We start from the raw sequence: 21,133 nt of genomic DNA on the forward strand, positions 1-21,133 counted from the left end.
ATATAAGAAGAAGAAGAATTTAAAACTCTGGAGCAGAAAGAGAAAAGCTTCATTGGAAAAATGTGTTTATTTCTAATTCTTACCTGCAACATTTCGAACCAGCTGGAGGACTTTTTGAAAGTTTTCTTTTAATTTTGATGAATAACAGTACTCCAGTTTAGAAGTAACAAATGCATGAATTAGTTTTCTGCAGCAATATAAGGCTGGTTGCTCCTAATTTGAGGAAATACTGAGTGGGAACTTCTCCCATTCTGTCTAATTTAAACCTGGTTTATGAACAGAAAGTGAACGTGGTAAAACCAGGGGACAATAGGAACATAAAGCAGTTTATGTACAAGTTTTATTTAGTGTAATATAAATCATTTATTAAATACCAAAAATGGGTTCTAAGTGAGCAGGCCATAAAAATCACAGTTTTGGTAAACAAGCCCAACAGTATTTGGGATCGAGTGCCCCAGTTTGGCCTTGAAAGAAGCCTCGGGGGTCTCAACAGGGTTAATCCTGCAAGGGCCAGTACAAAGCTAATGAAGAGCAGCCTGAGGTTCTTCTGGGAGTTACGGGCTCAGATCTGAACCAAACTTCACATTCTCTGCTCACAACAGGCGGCTCGGCTCAAAGGAGGTTGGGATTTCTGCTGGGTGGGTGCTCCTCTCAGCCTGGTTAGAGATCTCAAGGGAAAACAGTAATCTGCACGCTGCTTACTGAACGCCATTTGGTAAAATCAGCTGGTTTTCTTTTCTTTTTTTTAATTTAAAAAGCGCTCTGACAGGACTCCAGGAGAGAACTGATGGATAATTTGTTTTCAACAATTATGTTGGTCAAAGTGGGCGTGTTGCTGCTCCGAGATGGGAAATTACCCAGTGCCATTAAAGAAACACGGAGAAACAAGAAACAGGACAATGTATGGAAATGACTTCTTTATAGGCTGTTTGCTGTGATATAAACCAGACCCCTCCAGTAGCACAGTGATTTCCCAGCCTGTCTGGCCTCAGCAAAGGCTACAATCAAAAAGATGACCTCCCTAAATCCCCAAACGTCATTTTTTCCCAAAGATCCACATGGCCTTAATGTCATGCAATGTGCAGACATTACACAGATTAGCATGTGATGAGAAGAAACTCGGTGTGCAGGACCCAAGACAGGTCTGGCTGGTGGACGATATAAATTACCCCCCCCCTCTTTGTTGAGAAAAAATTCCTTCTTCCTTCACACAGCAACTTAGCCAGAGCCCATCTGTTTATGAGAAGCAGCTGCTGCGTGTGTGCAGAGCATCAGACATCTGCTGGGGGACTAATCACAAGCCAGTAAACAAGTTCTCTGCAGATAGAGCGTCGTCATAATGAGATTTCTTTTTTGCAACGGCGACTGAATGAAAAATAATATCAGTGTCGATAACTATGCATATTGCATTGTGGAATCCAGTGACTTTGTTTTGTAAGATTACAACTTATTTGGGCTTAAACATAATTTAACCTAACTGATTCACTTTTGGAGACAAACTGATTCAAGATGGCTGCCACAGGTAGTCAGATTTTTGTTGTACAAATCTTTTGTGGTGACAGTTGAGACTAATCTCCAAACTATACTTTGGGTGCTAATTAAGATTTGTGTTTAAAACTTTGCCATTAACTATTGGAGTCAACTCCGTCTTTCTGTTAGCAAAATATCTCATGAACCTCTTGAAAATAATCACTGGACATACTTCTACAGCTGATTAACCTTTGGAGTCGATCCAAATCAAGATGGATGCCATAACTAATTAAAATTAGTCATAAAACTCAGTCAGTCTTACAGATATTGAGCTGAAATTTGGTGTGGTAGTAGCTGAGAGTCATCCACAACACGTGCTTGTGCATAAAGTTATTTTTAAGGTTTGACCCCAAACAGCCACAACTCCATCTGAAAGATGATTTTAGTCTAAAACTCTGGTATGAAAGGCAGGGCACGAGTTGGAGGAGTTCTACATTTTTAATAACTTAATTCAGGAGTTTGTTGTTTTTTTTTTCAGATTAAAATAACCCTCTAGAACAGCATGTCAGCAATTTTATTACTTAAAGCAGGATTTTAAGGACTGAAGTAAAAATTTTAGCAAAATCTTGTGCTTACAAAGTTTTATTTTCCCCTTAATTCCATACAGATCCTAACCTCCCTACAGATGACCCTACCACTGATGACCCACTTTCAACCTCCTTTGATAATTATTTCATCCCTGACGCCGCCTCCAACCCGATGCTAAACGGGGAGACGACCACATCCAGCGCCGGCTCTCCTCACTTCATCGGCCATGGCCTGAATGAAAACCTCATCCCCATCTACTGCTCCATCCTGGCTGCAGTGGTGGTGGGCCTGGTGGCGTACATTGTGTTTAAAAGGTAAGATAAAGACAGAAAAACTGCTTTGTGCTCACTGACATTAGCACAGTTGAGTTTGTCACTTCAGCAACCAAATAATCCAGGACATGAAGGGTTAAAAGTGATGTTGCTTGAAGAAAAGTCACTTTAACATAGATGTTCCTCCAGGAAACAGTCACTGCAAGAAATGGCAGTAAAGAAGAAATTTTCAGTCTGGTTGTGGTTGAAGTGGCTTTGACCCACTTCTTCTTCTTCTTAAAAAAAAAAGCCATAATGAGCTTTTCCTAAAAAACAGAAAACAACAACACTTAATGCATTACAGAGATCACAAACACATCAGCGAGGACACAAAGCTACACCGCTCCAACAGGCAGATAAAAAAAAAACAGGCTAAAACACATTTGAAGCGAGTAAACAAGCTCATTAGAGGCACTGATTGTTAGAAATGTGCCGACCAGGGGAAATCTGAGTGCCAGATTTATCAGCACACACACACACATTTGGCAAACACTCCACATGTTCTCTCTGTCATACATGTACGGAGTGAAAATCATGCAATAATTTATAAACGGAGGTGTTAACTGCACTGTATTATTCAGAACCTCATAAATAATTCAGTTGTGATGTGTTATGAGTCATTTATCTTCTATTAGAAAAGATATTGTTAAAAAAACACTTTTTTATTATTAAACTCTTGCACAGAAGTGTGGGCATTAAGAGTGAAAAATTCTCACTTAATATATTTGCAGCCTAAAATAAGAGAAAACATAAAAATTGTGTTTGACCCTTAAAGGCACTCACTACAACATCATGAGAACAGGACAAATAAAAATCATAAAGATGAAAAATGAAACAACCAAAGTCACTGAAAATAGGTTAAACTTATCGACCATGTTTGTTTACAGGCCACTTGTGTCACTCAAGCTTCCTCCTTGTTTTTAGCGGATTCAGCTGAGTGCTTTGTTTACACTGAATGCGTACCTGCATTTCAGAATTACCTTCAGTGCATCTGGAAAACTACATTTTGAAACTGCACTATTTGAGGTTCAGGGTAACCTGTTTTCTGTGTGATTTCATACTTTGCATTGAGAACCTTTAAAAACTTTAGACCTCGTTTGATGGCACACAACTTCCTCTTAGGCAACATGTCATAAGATTGTGATTATTGAACACTCCAATGTGACAATACTGCCATGTTTGCAAAACAAATAAATGACAGCTTGATTGATAAATGCTCATTTTAAGACATGTGTACATACAAGTTGTATTCCTTATTTATTACATTTTGCATTCATCAAATGTGATTCCATGATTCCAGCTCCTTTTGCTTCTTGTATGAAAGGTTAAATGATAAAGTCATAGCTTCTACGTTAATTCAACATCAAGACTGAGATGCTTACTATATAATCTGTTTTTTTCTTTTGTAAAAATGAATGCATAATACAGATTTATCCTGTAATTTGTTGTTTTGCCTCTAGATGTCAATAAATAATCCCAAATCAATAGCTCAATAAATTGACTGCTCCTTTAAATGACATAAAATTCAAATCTTTATTCAGCATATAGAGATTTGTATTCCCTTATAAGGCTTTATGGTTTGAGCATTTCTGTGTTTTTTATATTATCAGGTGGAATAGCTGCAAACAGAACAAGCAGGCAGCTAATAACCGGACGGCCACAAATAACCAGATGGTGACCCCAGAAGGAGAGAAGTTGCACAGTGACAGCGGCATCTCGGTGGACACTCAGAGTCTGCAGGAACAGCAGCAGCAGCAACAAGCCCAGGCTGAAGTCCAGCCCCAGCCTTCACGCTCACACACACAGGAACAGATAGGTAAGCCTCCATTTATACAACAAATAATCCTGAAAACAATCCTTTTATTCTTTCTTTCTGTCTCTGTATTTCATGATTATAAACTAAGAGTCTGCTTTATGTCAAAAAACAAAAAAGGCTTCTATAGGTCTCATTGTGATTTTTAACGTCCAGATAAATCAAGATCTAGTTCTGCTGAGAATCACTGAGAATTCCCTGGTGTTGTGCAAAGCTTTTGTTCTTTTATCTGAGTAAAATACATTCCTGTGGATTGGGATTGAAAACAATATATTTCCAGGACTGACATCTACATTTCCCTGCCAAAAGCAGAAACACGAGGAATGTTTTGGAGATCAGGAATGTTTGGATTTTCACTTTGGGGAACAGTTATAAAATTATGCCCTCCTCAAGTATTAGTTTCAAGTTTTTCTTCCTAATATCATTAAAATCTGATGAAAATTGAGAGCTAGGCGTCTGACACAGTGTTTTCTGATTTTATCAGTTAATATCTGATAAAATACATAAGCTGGTAACATAACTGTACCTGCCTGATCTGCTTGTCTTCACGAGACGCTCAGCTCTGCGTATATTGGTCTCTTGAGGGCTGAGAAATTATTTTGAGTGCAGTCTGCAGGACATATTTTCCAGACAAAATCGAAAAAGGTTTTGTAAGATGAACTCTGGCTTGGAACCAACGTTATGCACTTGACTGATCTATTGTAAATAAATTTACCATACACTTAATTTACTTTCCTTGGTGGAAGGCATTAAGGATAAACACAGATAAAGTTTTCAGTGCATTTGTTTGTTATCTGTCATTATTGCATTACCAGATTATGTAAAAAACAAACCCTCTTTTGCACAAACGGGTTAATGATCCTGTTGATTAGTTTGTTTCCATCCTTCCATCATTTTTACACTGCATGAACACAAAAACTACAGAAGCAAATTAACATTTAAATCATGAACAAAACTGAAACAAGAGTAAAAGGAAGCATTGTAGATAAGAGACATGACTTCAACCTCATGTTTTGTCGAAATACTGTCTTTTATTTCCCAATCAACAAAAGCAAAACACAAAATAATAACTACAGAAATTACATTTTATGAAAAAATACAGTGTCAACGCTGAGTGCTGGATGAGTTTGCTGAAATCTGTGGAAGATTTAATTAGTTAAACAAGCAGAACAGAAGCTTCAATTAACAAAACCATAGCTAAAAGCTAAAAAAGGGGGTATAAAAACAAAAAACAGCAAGCATGCTGAGGAAGATTTCAGAGAACAATGTTTTAAATACAAGTTAAATAATTCAAAAAGAGTCAGAATTAGAAACACTTAAATTCAAAGCACGCTAATCCTGACCATCTAAATGAATGGTCAAAACAGCACAAAGTATGCAGAAGTATTTATTCTATTTGCTGAATCAGCATTTACACAATAATAATAATATTAATAATAATAAAAACAGAGAAGAAGGAATTTCTTTTGCAGCTTGGTGATTAAATGACCTTTGACCCCGTCCTTTCGTTAACGTGTTGGCTCATTAGCAGGTGTAAAAGATAAGATCCAGACCTGGTTTGTTTTGCTTTCCTAAATCGGATGTAGCAGGAGTGTTTATCAGGTGATAATTGGCTTTAGCAACATTTGTTTGTGTGGAGGCCATTACATTGTTCTTGAGCAGGAGGTGGTTGGTTTCTTTACAACCTATAAAACACACAAGGGTGGGGGGACATTCACTGCAAATCCATTATAATCACAGGGGGGGTTTCCTGTTTCTAGTCAACCATATTTTACTGGTGGGTAAAGTAATGCTAACAGCTCTATTCATGAGAAGTCAAATAAGCTTTTATGAAAAGAAGTAGAGCAGAAGAAACGTCTCTTGCTGCGACTGACTTTCAGATGGGGGCATTCCCTGCATGAGTCACTTGTGAGGGGTGAGAGCTCCTTCACGAAGAGTGCTTGGCCTCATTTCTGTCAGCTCATCAAAGAACCATCTATCTGTGTAGCCCCAGTCCCTGCCCTTCACAACCCCTCCTGCTTCTGCAATCATGCATATAGATGGTGTTTAAAATTTAAACACGACTCTAGGAGCCCTCACTCATTTTGCCCGACTCATCCCTGACTTACGTTTGACCTCGTCCATAAAATGCAGGTCAAAAAACCATGTGAAAATCTAGATTTAGATCATGCAAGATGGGAATTAGGCATTGGAATCTTAAAACTGACTCAAACCTACCCATCAGCAAACCCCCCTGACCAGAATATAAATAAAGCTGAGTGGCTTTCATCAGGTTCAGACGAAAAATCAACTGGGTCTTGAGGTGAAAGCCACAAGGAAATGATGATAAAAGAAGCCTCGCCGAAACCCCTGTGGGAGGAAAGTGTTTATTTCAGAGCTACAATCAGCCTCTGCCAACGAACTACAGCTGAAATCCTCACTAAACATTTATAGTTTCGTACAAGAGCACGGTGCACAATCAGGAGCTCTGCAGTTCATTTCTCTGTTTCTCTGCTCCAACACACCTGATTTATATCAATGGGTGATTAACAGGCTTCTGCAGAACATAAAGAGGTGATTTAACCTCTGAATCAGGTGTGTTGGAGCAGAGAAACAAGGAAAACATGCAGGATGGTGGCCCTGAGGACCAGGATTGCCCACCCCTGCATATCCAGGTCTAAAAACCACACTAATGAATGATAATAAATATTGAAAAACTGCTCCAAATCTGCCTATCCTCATTTCAAAAGTGTAAAAAGTCCTTCAGCATAAATAATTATTGTAGGTGTAAATTTCAAAGTCTATCTTATGCGCACAAAAAAAAAAAAAGACCATAAATTTTAAAAACTGGCTGTTCAAGACGAGGCCACATGGCTTGCTGCTCACTTGGTCACAATAAAACGCTAAACAATACTATGTGCAATAACTTCATGTGTAATAATACCATGTGCAATAACTTCATGTGTAATAATACCAAGTGCAATACGAATAACATCTCAATCTGCCATTACTATTTATATCTTTTTATTAATGCCACCCGCACCACTACATATGTGTATATTCCCCTCACATATCCTGTGAACCGTGTAAATATTTCTTACTCTTCTTACTCTTCTTACTCTACTTATTCCTTACTATATATCACATGCTATTAGTACTTCCTGCGAGTTGTACGGTCCTTCTCATCCAAAGCATTTCATTGCATTGTTGTCCTGTGCTACCTGCATATGACAATAAACAATCTTGAATCTTGGTCAAACTTAGAGTTCAGTGAGACTTTAAACTGAAAGTTCACATATTTTCACACAACCAACTAGTCTCCCAACAGTCACAACTCAGTGAGTTAGTGAGACACCACCTTATCAGAGTTTTTCTGTGAATATAGTCTTCTGGTGGGAAACAATGAAGTTGACACATTTCTTTTTACTTTCTCTTTGCAGTGGTGAGTGTGGATGGCAGCCCCCAGCCCAACTCGCCTCCTCCTAAAGTCTGAGGAAGAGGTGGACGAAGGGGAGACGACGGGACTGAGGACAAGGTGAAAAGAATTGGGACCTGAACCATGAACCAAAGTGAAGGATGGGGGTGGGGGTGCCGTACAGAGCACAAATAAACAGACTTTGGTTGATAGCTGAAGTGGCAGAAAAGTCACTGGACTTATACGGACCTTCCAACTCCTTTGGGCCACAGTCGAAAACTCTTCATCCCTGCAGTTTAAGTCCAGCTCTGTCTGCAGCGTGCCTGAACAACATATTTATGGCAATATAAAACACAAGAACCAATGTAACACAAAATGCGTCATCTCATATCCTCTGAGACCTACTCCTATATGCGTTGACATATGACATAATTATCAGTAGCTGCCAGTTTAAAATCTCCATCAATTCTTTTTCTTTTAATTTCACAATCAGCTGCCATGAAACATTTGTGCTTGAAAGGTAAACAAGCAGAACATACTTATTGTTTTCTTTATTTTCTCTGCACCAGAAAGACCAGGGCATTTTTAATATATTTTTTTTTTGTTCCACTCTCATATTTCTCAGTGGCATCCCACTCTCAGATCATCCTCCGTCCCTCTCGGTAGGATTCACTCTATTAAACACCCATCGTCATCAGTGATACTAAAAGCAGCAGGGGCGCCATGAGTCACTCCCATCTTCTTCTGCCTTCTTCTCCCTGTATCATTTAACCACCGATCTGTTTCTTGTCACATTATCTCATAACTTGTTTGTGTAACTGTCTGATCGAAGTGACTCATATTTGAATGAAAGATCCTTATTTTTCAGTCTGCTCAGTAATCAGCCGATGGTTCTTCCTCTGCTTTAGCTACATGAACTCCCTCCTCTCAGTGCCTGCAGGGATTGTATTTCTGCAATTTCTTGTTCATAACGCGACACACCCAAATGTTTGTCTCATGTTTGGGACGCAGCGCTTTAATTTTGCCGCTTGAGTTACTCAGCTGATTCAGCAGGCTGCTTTCACAGTCCTCTGGATGAGCAACGCAAGGGGGAACATCTCCGGACCGCAGAGCTTTGCTGACTCACGGAGATGAAGGCAAAGGGAAGCCATCTGAGGAATACGAAAAGGAGCGACGACGTCATCACGGCTAATTATTCTGAAAATGGGACTGAAGCGATCTGCAGCATGGAATCCCATCTATAATTATTTCCACACTCTGAGCAGAAAATTGGGACACTCCTCGGAGAGAAGAGGATGAAAGCACCTCCACCTTCACTTGCTCACGCTTACGGTTTTGCATACAAGCTCATCAGTGTTGCAGAGTGATAAACAGTGCTTAGGGAGTAGCGTTTTGTCATTGGTGCTCACATCAACACAAAGCCTATTTGGGAGCCGTCCTGACAGGCAGGTAGTAATTACCTCAGGGTTTCAGCTTCGTTTATCCTCTGCTCCACTCTTGTCAGGATTAATGCTGCAGACAGCAACGAGGTAACACAGCTTTTTCTGAAGCTTCAGTGTGATTATAGATCTCTTATCTAAATCTAAGACCGCTGACATTTACTACATCGTGATAAAAAGCACTTAGTCCCGGCTCACCTCTAACTTTTATTATGGAAGGCCACTTTCATGGGTTCCCCTTCCTGCTGCTTACCGTAACTGTAGAAGACTTAGATACTATGAAAAGGTACTGTGGCCAAGCTTGATTGCATCAATTCTTTACAGGTAGATTCTCAGGATTCTTTTTGTTGTAGTTTGACTGAGACTACTAAAGCTTTCAGGAAAAAAATATGAATTTACAGAATGTAGAATTGTGATGGAACTGGCATGTTGAAAGGCAAAAGAAATACTTTGATTTAATTGTTTACATACTGCCCCACAGGTGTTATCTGTGCACATTCTTGACAAACATTTAGGTTAGTTTAGAAAGTTGTTGGCACCCATTCGTATTGCTGGTTCTTGTTTAGACGTTAGAGAATGTATTTCAGACCAAACCGTGTGTTTTACTTTTTATGTTTTTGGTTATATTTCAACTCTGTTGCCTTTTCTAACCCAGTCATTGCATAAATGATCTTGAGCTGAAGTCCATAGCTGAACTCAGAAGTAATGACATCTTTTCCTGCCCATTCTTCCATTTCATGTATGTTTTAAGGTGGTATCTCACTGGGCTGCAACTAGTTATTGAACAGTATTTAAGTCACTTGAGTTTTGAACATGTTAAAAAAAATATGTGACAACTTTTCTCTTGAAATATTTACATAATGTCCAAACATCTTCGACCTGTCTCAGAAAGCACTGGAGGTCGCCTTTAACAGAAAACATCTGAGGCAAATATTCAGATCTGAAAACCGCCCTGATGATAATAATAATTATTTTAAAAAAAATGGTCCTAATCTTTATTTCAGTAGTGTTCTCTTGCAGATTAAAGCTGCCAAGATGGGTACAAAGTGGGTGCATAATAATGTAATAATGCCAAGAATACAATTTTGCAAACTGTGCACAGAAAAATAGACTGATTTTCCAAAACCACCTGCTCAAAATGCAGCCACACGGCTTTCTGGTCACTTGGTCACAAACACTTAGGGTTCAGTGAGACTGCAACAAAAAAGTCACATATTTTCCTGCAAATTTGAGTCCCCTGACAGTGAGATACCACCTTTTACAAATACGTATATGACAAATCTTGCTTGTGTGCAAAATCAGTATTATCTCATCCAGAAAGCATGATTCTGACCGCTTTTATTTTGGTATCAAGCTATAAGTTTTCAAGTTCAAACACCATATAAAAACAGATTTAAAGACACTGTTTTAACTTGCTGTGATGTAGATAAGAGGATATATACCTTTTTTTATTTCATAATCTAGTTTGTTTACAGTAAAGATTAGATATACCTGGAAACATCCTGGCTTTGTAAAGAAAGAAGGAAATCCACATACAAGCATTTCTGAAACTGTTATATTACTTGTAATTCATAGAAATCCTAAAATGTAAAACATGACACAAGGTTTTGTAAAGGAATCACATCATAACATCATCCTTAACACGTGCAATCAGTCTTGTCATCCAGTTCTCAGCAAGAATGTGAATATTATTCAAACATTAACTTTAAAAATAGAGTGATTTTGCTTGTTAGTGTCACTCGCTGGGTTTAATGATCGATAGGAAATGTCACACAGAGACAAGAAAACAATGAAAATGAGTCTTTACAGCTGGCGTGGTACCACACGGATTGATCACGTGGCCACAAACACCTCAAGACAGTTAAACTTTCTGCTCTCTTCACTTGTGATTCATGGATCACTGCGACATGATGAATGGATACAAATAAAGGTCTGCTGTAGTTTGCAGCTCAGCGGTTGATGTGGTGTGAACATGTGAGCACACACACACACACACACACACACATAAACGAGTGTGTGATTCACTCTTCTTTTGAGAGAGTCGATGTGATTCATCCTGATCCTAGCTGTGGCAGTGACATTAAAGCAGACTCCACTACAGTATGAGTGACCAGAGAGTTGATTTAAAGGTAGGAAAAAAAAACCCCACAAACGCCTCAACTCCATCTCCCCCTGAGGCCCAATCAGCCCTCCAGCAGCGCATTCATCTTCCCCGGGCTGATGTATTCTCTTTCTCCAACAGCTTGTGAAGTGAGGCACTCTTTGTTAGAATGCAGCCTGGGCATACACTGAAAAATATGCAAGACACGTTTGAGGATTAGGTTATATTTGCCCTATTTCTGTTGTTCTAAATAGTTTTTTTGTCCTAACATTTCCAGTTTGTTTATACTATGAATAGTACCACACTTTTGAAACAAGTATTTTTTCTAAGTGATGTTATTTTGTAGCACTTATTAGATATAATATGATTGCACTCAGAGAGTGTACCACAGTTCAAGTGCCTGTGTACAGCGTCCAGTGGCTTTGAGTTCACAACTTTAACTATATTCTTTTTTGCATTTTTCCACTTATGATTTTTGTTTTTATTTTAGAGCTAATGGAGGCTTTTATTAAACTGAAGTCACAACTATGGGTGAGCCTTGGAGACTCAAGCAAACTGTATAAACTTGGCACCAATATAAAGACTTACATTACAAGCAGGTTGCCAGTGAGCTCATACTGTATGTTAACACGCTATAAATATAGAATCATGTAGCATTAAGAGAACGTAAAGGTACTTTTTCTCTAAAACTCACATTGGTTATCTGCTATTTGAAATCTACTGTACAGATGTTTTGCATGTACAGTAGTTTTGTCATGTACCTCCGTTATAGAGACAACAGGACATGTAATCTGCAGCATGGTGGGGAGGCTCACTGTGATTCTCTGTGATTTTATAACTTGACATGGATACATCAGGACCTGGTCCCTCCTAAAAACCGTGAATGTCATCTACTAATGTAAAATGCATTGTGTAAATGTGAATTTCTTAGAGTTGATACAAGATAGAAAAACATGCTATAAAATGTAAAAAAAACTGTGCAAAAGAAACAAATATCAGTAATAAAATAATAATAAAAAAAAAAGATTTAACTGCATTATTCGTCCAGATTGTTTTTGTTCACATGCGCAGAAAGACTTTGTTATTAGAGGTGATAATGTTTTTGCCCATTTCTGTGTGTTTATTTCCCTGTAGTGTTAGTAAAATTTCTCTCAAACCACTGCATAGATTTTAATGAAACCACCGGATGTACAACTACAACTTTTGGAGCCTACCTTATAGAAGATGGCCTTAGCCAACACAAAAATGACTATAACTGTCAGGGGCATGGGCGAGCAGGAGGAACCCAGAGTGCAGACTCATAATAATAGAAAAACAAAAATTTATTTTAACTAGAAAAACCAGAAAACAAAAAGCTGACATGGCAGCAAACAAATACAAAATGCAACAAAAGACGAGGGAACGGCAAGGCAAGGAGTAGTGGGCATTTGACGCAAAAGGTAACAAGAGGCAACATCCAACGAAGAACAAACAACCAGCGAGGGAATGGAGGAGATGACCAGGTTTTAAAAGCAAAGAGTAATTATGGGAAGTGAGAACAGGTGAGTGAAAACAGCAGGTGGAGGTGGGCGTGACAATTAAACAAGTGCAGACTGAGGTAAGGAGAATACCAACCAACCAACCAACCAACCAGCCAACCAATTACCCAACCAACTAATCAACCAACTTACCAACCAGCCAATCAACCAACCAACTAGCCAACCAACCAACCAACCAACTGACCAACCAGCCAATCAACCAATCAACCAACCAACTGACCAACCAGCCAATTACCTGACCAACTAATCAACCAACCAACTGACCAACCAGCCAATTACCTGACCAACTAATCAACCAACCAACCAATTACCCAACCAACTAATCAACCAACCAACCAAGATTTAATTTCCTACCTGACTGGAGTTTGAGTGACTCTTTATAATGTTTTATGTCCTGTGTGATTATCCATCCATCCATCCATCCATCCATCCATCCATCCATCCATCCATCCATCCATCCATCCATCCATCCATCCATCCATCCATCCATCCATCCATCATGCTGGAAAGAGCCATTCTTGGCCATCATGTGTTTGTTTTACTTTAAATGGACAGTGATGTGGATACATTTTATTTTGTAGCAGAAAACATCTATACCTTCTCATTTTTTTTAAATTATTAGTGTAATTTAATAATTGTGTTTTAGATAAATACAAGCCTTTTACATAAGAAAACCTCAGTTAGCTTGCAATGTGACAGGGAAAGAATTTAAATTGGTAAAGTTATACCTAATGTCAAACACACTCCTTAAAAAGTTACACAGAGTTGATGTCAGTCCTATAAAGGGCTGTTTAATTTTTTTTTCTTAGTTTTATCAAAAACATTCAAAAGGTTTTGTGAAAAATAATGCCAAGCTAATAAAAATCAAATTTCAGACCAGAAAGTGTGAGGAATGACTGGCAGCCAAACTACGGTTAAAAGCAAAACCATATGTGACCACAGGACGAAGAGTGTGGTTCTCTACAGTCTTATCACCACTTAAACATCTCAGGGTCGAGGAAATTTTCTCCCTTTATCGGATTTATCCTCTGTAATAAAACCTCAATAGACACAAATTAAAACGATGTAAGGAGAGTCATCAAATGCACAAAAAGTGTTTGCACAGCAGTATGACTTCAGTGCGTGGGAAAAACCTGCTGGTGCCACAAACAAGTGATCAGATTTTTTGTTTTACAGCTTTTTCTCCTTTCTGGGTGATTTCCACAAACCAGACCAAGATGGGTTTACAGACGACAGAATCTTAATTTGATCAGCAGGAAGAGACGCAAATCAAAATACAGTTTTTCTCTGTCGAGACTAATTAGGACTAAAGGGACAGATGAAAGCCATAACCTGATAAAAGGAAGCAGACGTGTTATTTTAAAAGGCAACAACTTTAAAACATACTTTGGGCTTCATAATGCAAAATTTATCTATTTTACTGACACAGTTTGTAAGGAAACTCAGTTATCTTCAGCTAAATTAAAATATATCAACTGCTGTTTGCCTGTGGTTTGTTTAGAGATACATTTATTTGAAATTCAAGCTAGTATTTTATATGAAACACAAACAGAAAAATTTAATTTAACATGCAACTTTTGTTTCAGAGAATAAAGAGCCTTAATGAGAACATCCTGCACTTAAATATACACAATAATTCATCATATTTGATGGCTTCTGTATATTCTTTTGTATATATAGATACAAAAAAAGTTATTGTTAAAGCATCAGTGTGTAACATTTAGAGCAATATACAATATTTCTCAGGCTTGAGTAAAGTAAGGACCTCAGTGCAGAGCCACAGGAGACACACAGGTGTAAAAGAAAATGAATTTTTAATAACATAGGCAAAGAAAATAAAAAACCACAAAACAAAACAAAGAATAAATGCTGCAGAGCTGAAAATCCTGCAAAATGAGAGGTTAAAAAAAAGCAAGTCTGACAGAAAAAACTGAAAAAAGTAGCAAAAACACAGCACAAAATGGCAACTAATATAAAAAGATGGGAGTATGGATACATGTAACAGAGAATAATAATAAACAAAGTCACAAATAAACACAAAAACAATTTAAATGCACAAGAAAACTGTTTCAAATTGAAAACCAAAAAGTCATATTCCACCTAAATGACAAAAATATGCTTAAACTCTCAGTTCAGTTCAAAATATCCATAACAGTGTTTTCATTGCCTTAGGATGAGCAACTTCTTTTCACAAATAAGACTTTTTTCTGTCTTAAAACCTCCTGCTGTCATTTTTTAGGTGGTAATATTTACCATTTAAAGGTAAATTTAAACACTACTGAACCTTTAAATTCATTGAAATAAAAGAAATCTATTGCTCAAAGAAAGTGAACTAATTAACATGATTAAAATCCTTTTCTAAGCATGTCCTCTGTTGGCTTAATAACCTAATATCGTCTCCATGGTATTACCCTGGATTTTGCAGTCGTGCACAGCTCTGCTTCGAGCTTTTCATTTACACACGCCCTGTTGTCAGCAAAATGTTAAAATGACATCTCACCTCTTCCTAAAGGAGCATCATGAGACTAAAACCTCAGAATCTGCAGACACGACACATAAAATGTCCTTAGAGTGCCCTGTTTTTTATTCCTGGTTCTATAAAATGGTTTCATAGACTTTAGACATAGATGTTTATTATTTTTTAAATCCTTTTCACACAAAAAACTGCTTAGAAACCTGAAATAATCTAAATAACGTGTCTTCAGAGATGGTGAGGAGCTTTGCATATTCTGCAGAATCACTCTCATTTTTCCAGTTTGTTTTGTGTTTTCATATTTCTTTACTTTAAAAGAAGATGTTTAGGTCAGAACTCCCATTATTGTTTTTCATTTAAACTGTTCTGCTCGTTTAGCTTGGAGCTACTGTTCAGTTTCATTTTAGGCTGTGTTTCTGATTGTTTCCGCTTTAGTTCTTTAGCTCCGTGTTCTGACGTAATTCAGAACTCAGCATTCACGCTGCATTTTAACAGAAAGTATATTTGTAACAAGAGGTATTAGAGGTATTCTGCTGTATTAAAATAACACCAACTGTGCGTTTCAGATTCACCGTTGTGCTCCATCTGAGTGTTTAAGTGTTGCTCTCGGCTTTTATTGTTCTTTTTAACTCTGAAAAAGCTGCTCAACATTAAAGACAACATGGCTGAGACGGAAACTCTAACATCCCGAAGGACAAGATGATTTACGTGAAAAGTGGCTTTCACTTTTCAAACATCAAGAGTTACACTTCACACTCTTCACTGACAGTTTCTCAGCGCAGCTCGACAAGGTTGGAGGGAAATCAGAATGTTGAAACACTAAAACACATCTGTACAAAATGTTTTGGACCGCAGCCTCAGTCAGTCAATCAACATCTGTAAGCAATGTGAGCTGACATTCTGAAGTAGGGTATTTTTAGGCAAGGCTGTTTTTTTTCCACTCGGCAGAGGATGGAGTTGATTTGTGAGGGTTTCTCAACAGCCTCTGAATGCTTTAACTCTTGCTTTTATGTTGAGACACCTGACAGATATACATACAAGATAATTTGGCATAAATATACAACAATGCACGCACACAGCCGCATGCAGACAAAGCAAGAAACAGGGGTCCATTTCTACAAATTTCTGTCTGATGTTATCAGTGTTTTATTACAAGTCTCTGCAGGGTGAAAAAACTGTGTGAGAGCTGGCTGCAGGCACAAATACCAGCTCTGTATCATGTGTAGGGCACATGAGGAAACCATTCAGCACAGCAGCATTTAACACACAGGAACATAAAGCAGGCAGCTCGGCCTCTCCCTCACGCCTGCATCTATACGACAGGACCACACCGTCCCATCTCATGCATAAAGACAACCAAGATAATGAATAACATGTTCAAAAGGATAGAGGTGGAAAGTGGTGAAGAAATCAACTTGTGAGTGATTGCAGCCAGCTGTGGGAACTTCATCCTGTAACACCTCACCTGTGCAGATAACCACAGTCAAACACGCCTACAGCAAACCCTCATCGGTCCGGCTTATCGTAATTTATCACACCGCAGTTGTTGCTGTGGGACTTCTACGGCTTGTCAACTGAAAACAAAACGAAGAAAAAGAAAACAGTGCTGTCTCCGTCTAGAAATCTGATTCTCTTGATATTGAGCAGCACCATATTTATCTAAGATTCTGCACAAACGCATGAATTAAATCCACATGACCTCTGGTTGTAATTTCAGCTCTGAAACAGAAAGGATGCCGTCTTCAGTGAATGAAGTTTTCACTTTTAATCGCAGCCAGTCAACTAAATCATTTATTTTCAGCTGAATATATATAATGCTTTTTGCAGTTTAACATCTATATTTCTGACTTAACTAAATAAATAAAAATAATCCTGCTCCAGAGCACTGATGCACTAACTCATGCACGGATGTGGTTTGCTTATTTCCTTCACTGTTGCAAATGATTGTGGACAACTTATGTGACTAACAGAATGTGAATGTGTGACTCATGGGATTCACTTTGCCCACATCCATAACTTGCCTGTCGCTTCATATCAAGGCAGATATAAGTTAGTTTGGTTTTACTTTTCTAACATCAGAAAGATGGAGCTGAAAGTGTAACCAGCAGGGTGATGCAGGCACCTTCAGCTTCACGCCTGGTACAATTCATTTGGTTGGATACGGAGGAATATTTTGTCATGCAGTAAACAAGGAAAGGATTGGGAAAAGAAACTGGGTTATTTCTGTGACACAAACAGAAATAAATGAATCAGTGAAGAAATGCCCCTGGTGATACGCCACATTTCAATAATGTACCAGGAAAGGCAACCCACGGTAACATCATTACTGGCTTGTGAAGGAGAAGCAATGTGGTGACACTCCAAAGAATTGCCTAAAAACAGCCTCTGCCTTTAAAATCTCTTGGAAAAACTGCTTTTTTCTTCGAGCCATTTGAACCAGCGAGTACAAAACTTAGAGGTGTGCCATATTTAAATTGATATATGAAGGAAATACAAACCAAGTAGCAAATTGCTAAAAGACAAAATATTTCTATTTATTTTCAGTATCTGCTGGAGCAGAGGTCAGCAACAAATTTGTACTTGTTGGTTTTTTTGATTGAGAACTTTTTGTTGTGACTTTACCTATCAGTAAAGGAAAAATGAGACAAAAATGATCAATACTCTTTAGGATAAGGTGGAATTTTTATAACTTCCTCTTGTTTTTCTAACCCAGTTTGTCTTTGCTTATGTCTTTTCATATTACTTTTAACAGCCAGCAAGAAAAAACAAAATCCGATTTTTACTCCTCTTTGATTTTCATTATAAACAAATGTAATAAATGAGAAATAAATGAACATTAATACATGCAGTGGGAATGTTGAGTGTTGAATGACTGCTAAAATTTGCTGAAGAAGCTGAAACTAACATGTTTAAAAAACAAAAACAACTGGACTTCTATCCTGTAGTTGTTTTTGTTTTTTAACCTTTTTTGAATTTTTACCATGGCCTGGATGACTGAGAATCTACACCAGCATACTAACATGTTAAAGCTAAAAGAAACAGAAAATTCCATAAAAAAAACAACAAGCTAAAAGCAAATTGTTAGCCAAACACAATACTAGTTAGAAGTAATAAAATACTTGGTAAAAGTAGCAAAATATCAGCTAGTAAAGTTGCAAAATAGCAAAATGGTAGCAAGAAGCTAGAAGTAGCAAAAAGCTATATGTTAAAAAAAGCAAAAGGTTAGCTAAAAGCAGAGATGTCAGTGTATTTATTTAAAGAAAATATTTATAAAGTTAAACATTCTGAAAAGTATAAAAGCTACAAAAACCCAAAGTTTTGACTCATGAGCGGCTAAAGCAGCACAACGTATGAAGAAGAAGTTGAAAACAGACGGAAAAATTAAAGAAAGATGAAAACAATAGAGCGAATGCTGACTCAGCATTCACACAACAAACGCCTCACATATAAACATAAACATCAACAGTTGCGTTGCCTGTTTTTTGTTTTCCCTTCATGGAAACGGTTGCATCAACTCCAGCAGCACTGAGAAGCAAACCACCTTCAGGTTCAGTCTCCAATCATAAGCATCACAGCAGCGTTTTGACATTTCTGATAACATTTAGAAACAAATGAACACAGTAAAGTATTCCTTGAAGAACACGATTGATATTCTCGAGAGCAGTTCATATCCTGCTTTTGTCTGAGAGGAGATGACTTTCAGGATAAGTGAATGAAACCAGCAGACTCTGCTCATCACTCCTGCGAAGGACTGTCATGTTCCTGGCCTTTGCTGTAACGCTGCAGCTGCAGAGCCCAGATGTTTTCAGTGCTATGACACATGAATTCTGAATTTTCAGTGAACACACACACATACACACACAGAGATTAAGAATTGGAGGATTCCCCTGAGGGTTTGTGTGTGGAGATGCTTTGTGGACAAGTCAGCAACTGGAGAGTTTCTGATGAATAAAGAAGAGAACTGCATGATAAGAAAAAAGAATAAAGGATGTTTTTGAAGAAGGAAAAGCCAACATGTCACTGGGCTGACATGAGCTTTCCTCCTCTGGATCGGAGGTGCTGAATATCTTCACTATATCTCGCTGAACGGTTTGTGACAGGAAGAAGAGAGCTGGCTCTGCTCCACAACACACCTCAGAGCGGCGGGTGCATCTGGAAATCAGTTTTGTGACAAGGCATTATCCTCTTCATTTGCTAGGGAAGAGGCTATTACACCGAGACAATCAAGCACAGCTGTCTCCTGGAAAGAATCATTTCAAATTAGATTTTTTTTTTTTCAATTTTTGGAATAAATTTAAACTATGGAAGACAGCACCATTCACAAAGGCAGAAATAAGAAATGAGTTGAATAACAAGAGTGGCTTCTTTAACAGATATTCATATTTGAAAAGCTAAGTATAAAATAAACTGTTGGAACATGACAACAACTATTATCCCCACAAAAAAAATATGATTTTCAAAGAAAGAAAAATATGCAAACAGCAGGTAAAATTAGCACGACAATAACTAAAAGCTAAGATTAGCAAAACAGTAGCTAAATGCAAATATCATCAAAATTGCACCTAAAGCCTAAAGCCAGCTAAATTAGCTCAACAGTATCTAAAGCTAATTTGATCAAAACAGTAGCTAATGCTAAATTTAGCAAACCAGTAGCTGAGACCTACATTTAACAAAACTAACTAAAAGCTAAAATTATTTAAACAAAAACTCAAAACCTAAAAGCAGCTAAAATAAGAAAAAAAAAAACAATAATTTAAATGAAACCAAAAGTTAAGCATAAAAGTTACAAACACCAAAATTCATAGCAGTTTTCTCCTGATTGGTTAAAGTAGCTAACATTATGCAGAATTAAGTAATTTTAAAAATAAGCCTGGAAGAAGCTATAAACAGTTGTGTGAATTTATGTTTCAGTTAAGTTTCATCGGTGAAAGGAGTCCCCCTCTCCCCGATTGTTGACTGGAATAATCCCTTTTACTTTCAGCATCACAGAGCTGACATTTATGGTTTTAAAGAAAATGTCTCACCAACCATTGAATGGATTATCATGACATTTAGTGCACACATTTACGCTCGTCTCAGGAATAATTACAAACAGTCAGAACTTCCGAGCCAAAGCTGGAGTTTCTGTTTACTTAGAGAAAAACGCTTACCCAAGCCCTGAAAGCAGAGCCGGTCATGTGGATAAATGTTTTTACTTTTCTGCCCCTCGTGTTCAGAGTCAAGAGGAGCTTACTTCCTAAAATTTTCTAATTCGTCCAGCTTACAAGTCTTTAGCCGTTTGAAAGAGACACGCAAAGACAAGCGAACACCAGGGAGCTTAGTGAACTTTATAGTGTCACTAGAAATCCCATTTTCTGTTTTACTCCTCTTCCCAAAGATCCGACACAGGTTGTATATTGTATATGTGTCCATCAGACACATATGGTACAGCTTGTAGAAGACGGGAGAGAAAATATCAAAGACATTTACCATCACTTGTACAGACTGGACAAATTAAGACTGGGTAGAATTTTTAACAGAATTTGGAAAACTGTTAAAAATAGAAATTAACAATTTTTGTACAACTGAGATATAAGAAATATGTCAATATTTATGCATCAGTGTAGTGAAATAAAATAAAATTAAAGCTGCAAGCAGCGTTGGACGGCCCTCGCAGCTCAGCGCCGCTTCGGCCTATGGCGACCGCGGGAACTGTGGCGACCACCCTCTTCGCTCTGGCTCACTTCCCGCGCATTTCCCGTGCACGTCCCGCGCCCTCCACTAGGTGGCGCTCTGGGAAAACGTCCGAAATCGCCTTCAGTCCGGATCGTTACGACTCCTGTGGACTGTTGTGAAGTTTCACCCTCCTATGTTAAACGGTTCCAGAGTTAGAGCACGTGTGCTGTTGCGACCTTGAACTTTGACCTTGTGACGTTGAACTCCAAAGGGCTAATCCTTGACCCATGGGGACTCTGGCTGTGAAGTCTGAACTTCTTAAGTTACACGGTTTTAGAGTAAAAGCCTTTG

The 21,133-nt window shown here is 38.1% G+C and overlaps 1 protein-coding gene across 1 annotated transcript in view; it reads left to right on the forward strand.

Annotated features, from left to right (window-relative positions):
- The window catches only part of ngfra (nerve growth factor receptor a (TNFR superfamily, member 16)), a 31,769-nt gene extending 20,807 nt beyond the window's left edge, over positions 1-10,962 (forward strand). The window contains exons 4-6 of the mRNA XM_017419490.3: positions 2,138-2,372; positions 3,980-4,185; positions 7,602-10,962. Of these exons, the coding sequence (XP_017274979.1) occupies positions 2,138-2,372; positions 3,980-4,185; positions 7,602-7,654 (494 nt within the window). The 3' untranslated portion in view covers positions 7,655-10,962. The remainder of the gene's footprint in view (positions 1-2,137; positions 2,373-3,979; positions 4,186-7,601) is intronic.
- The last annotated feature ends 10,171 nt before the right edge of the window (positions 10,963-21,133 follow it).

The sequence above is a fragment of the Kryptolebias marmoratus genome, linkage group LG12 (assembly GCF_001649575.2).
Source record: "Kryptolebias marmoratus isolate JLee-2015 linkage group LG12, ASM164957v2, whole genome shotgun sequence".
Taxonomy (NCBI): domain Eukaryota; kingdom Metazoa; phylum Chordata; class Actinopteri; order Cyprinodontiformes; family Rivulidae; genus Kryptolebias; species Kryptolebias marmoratus.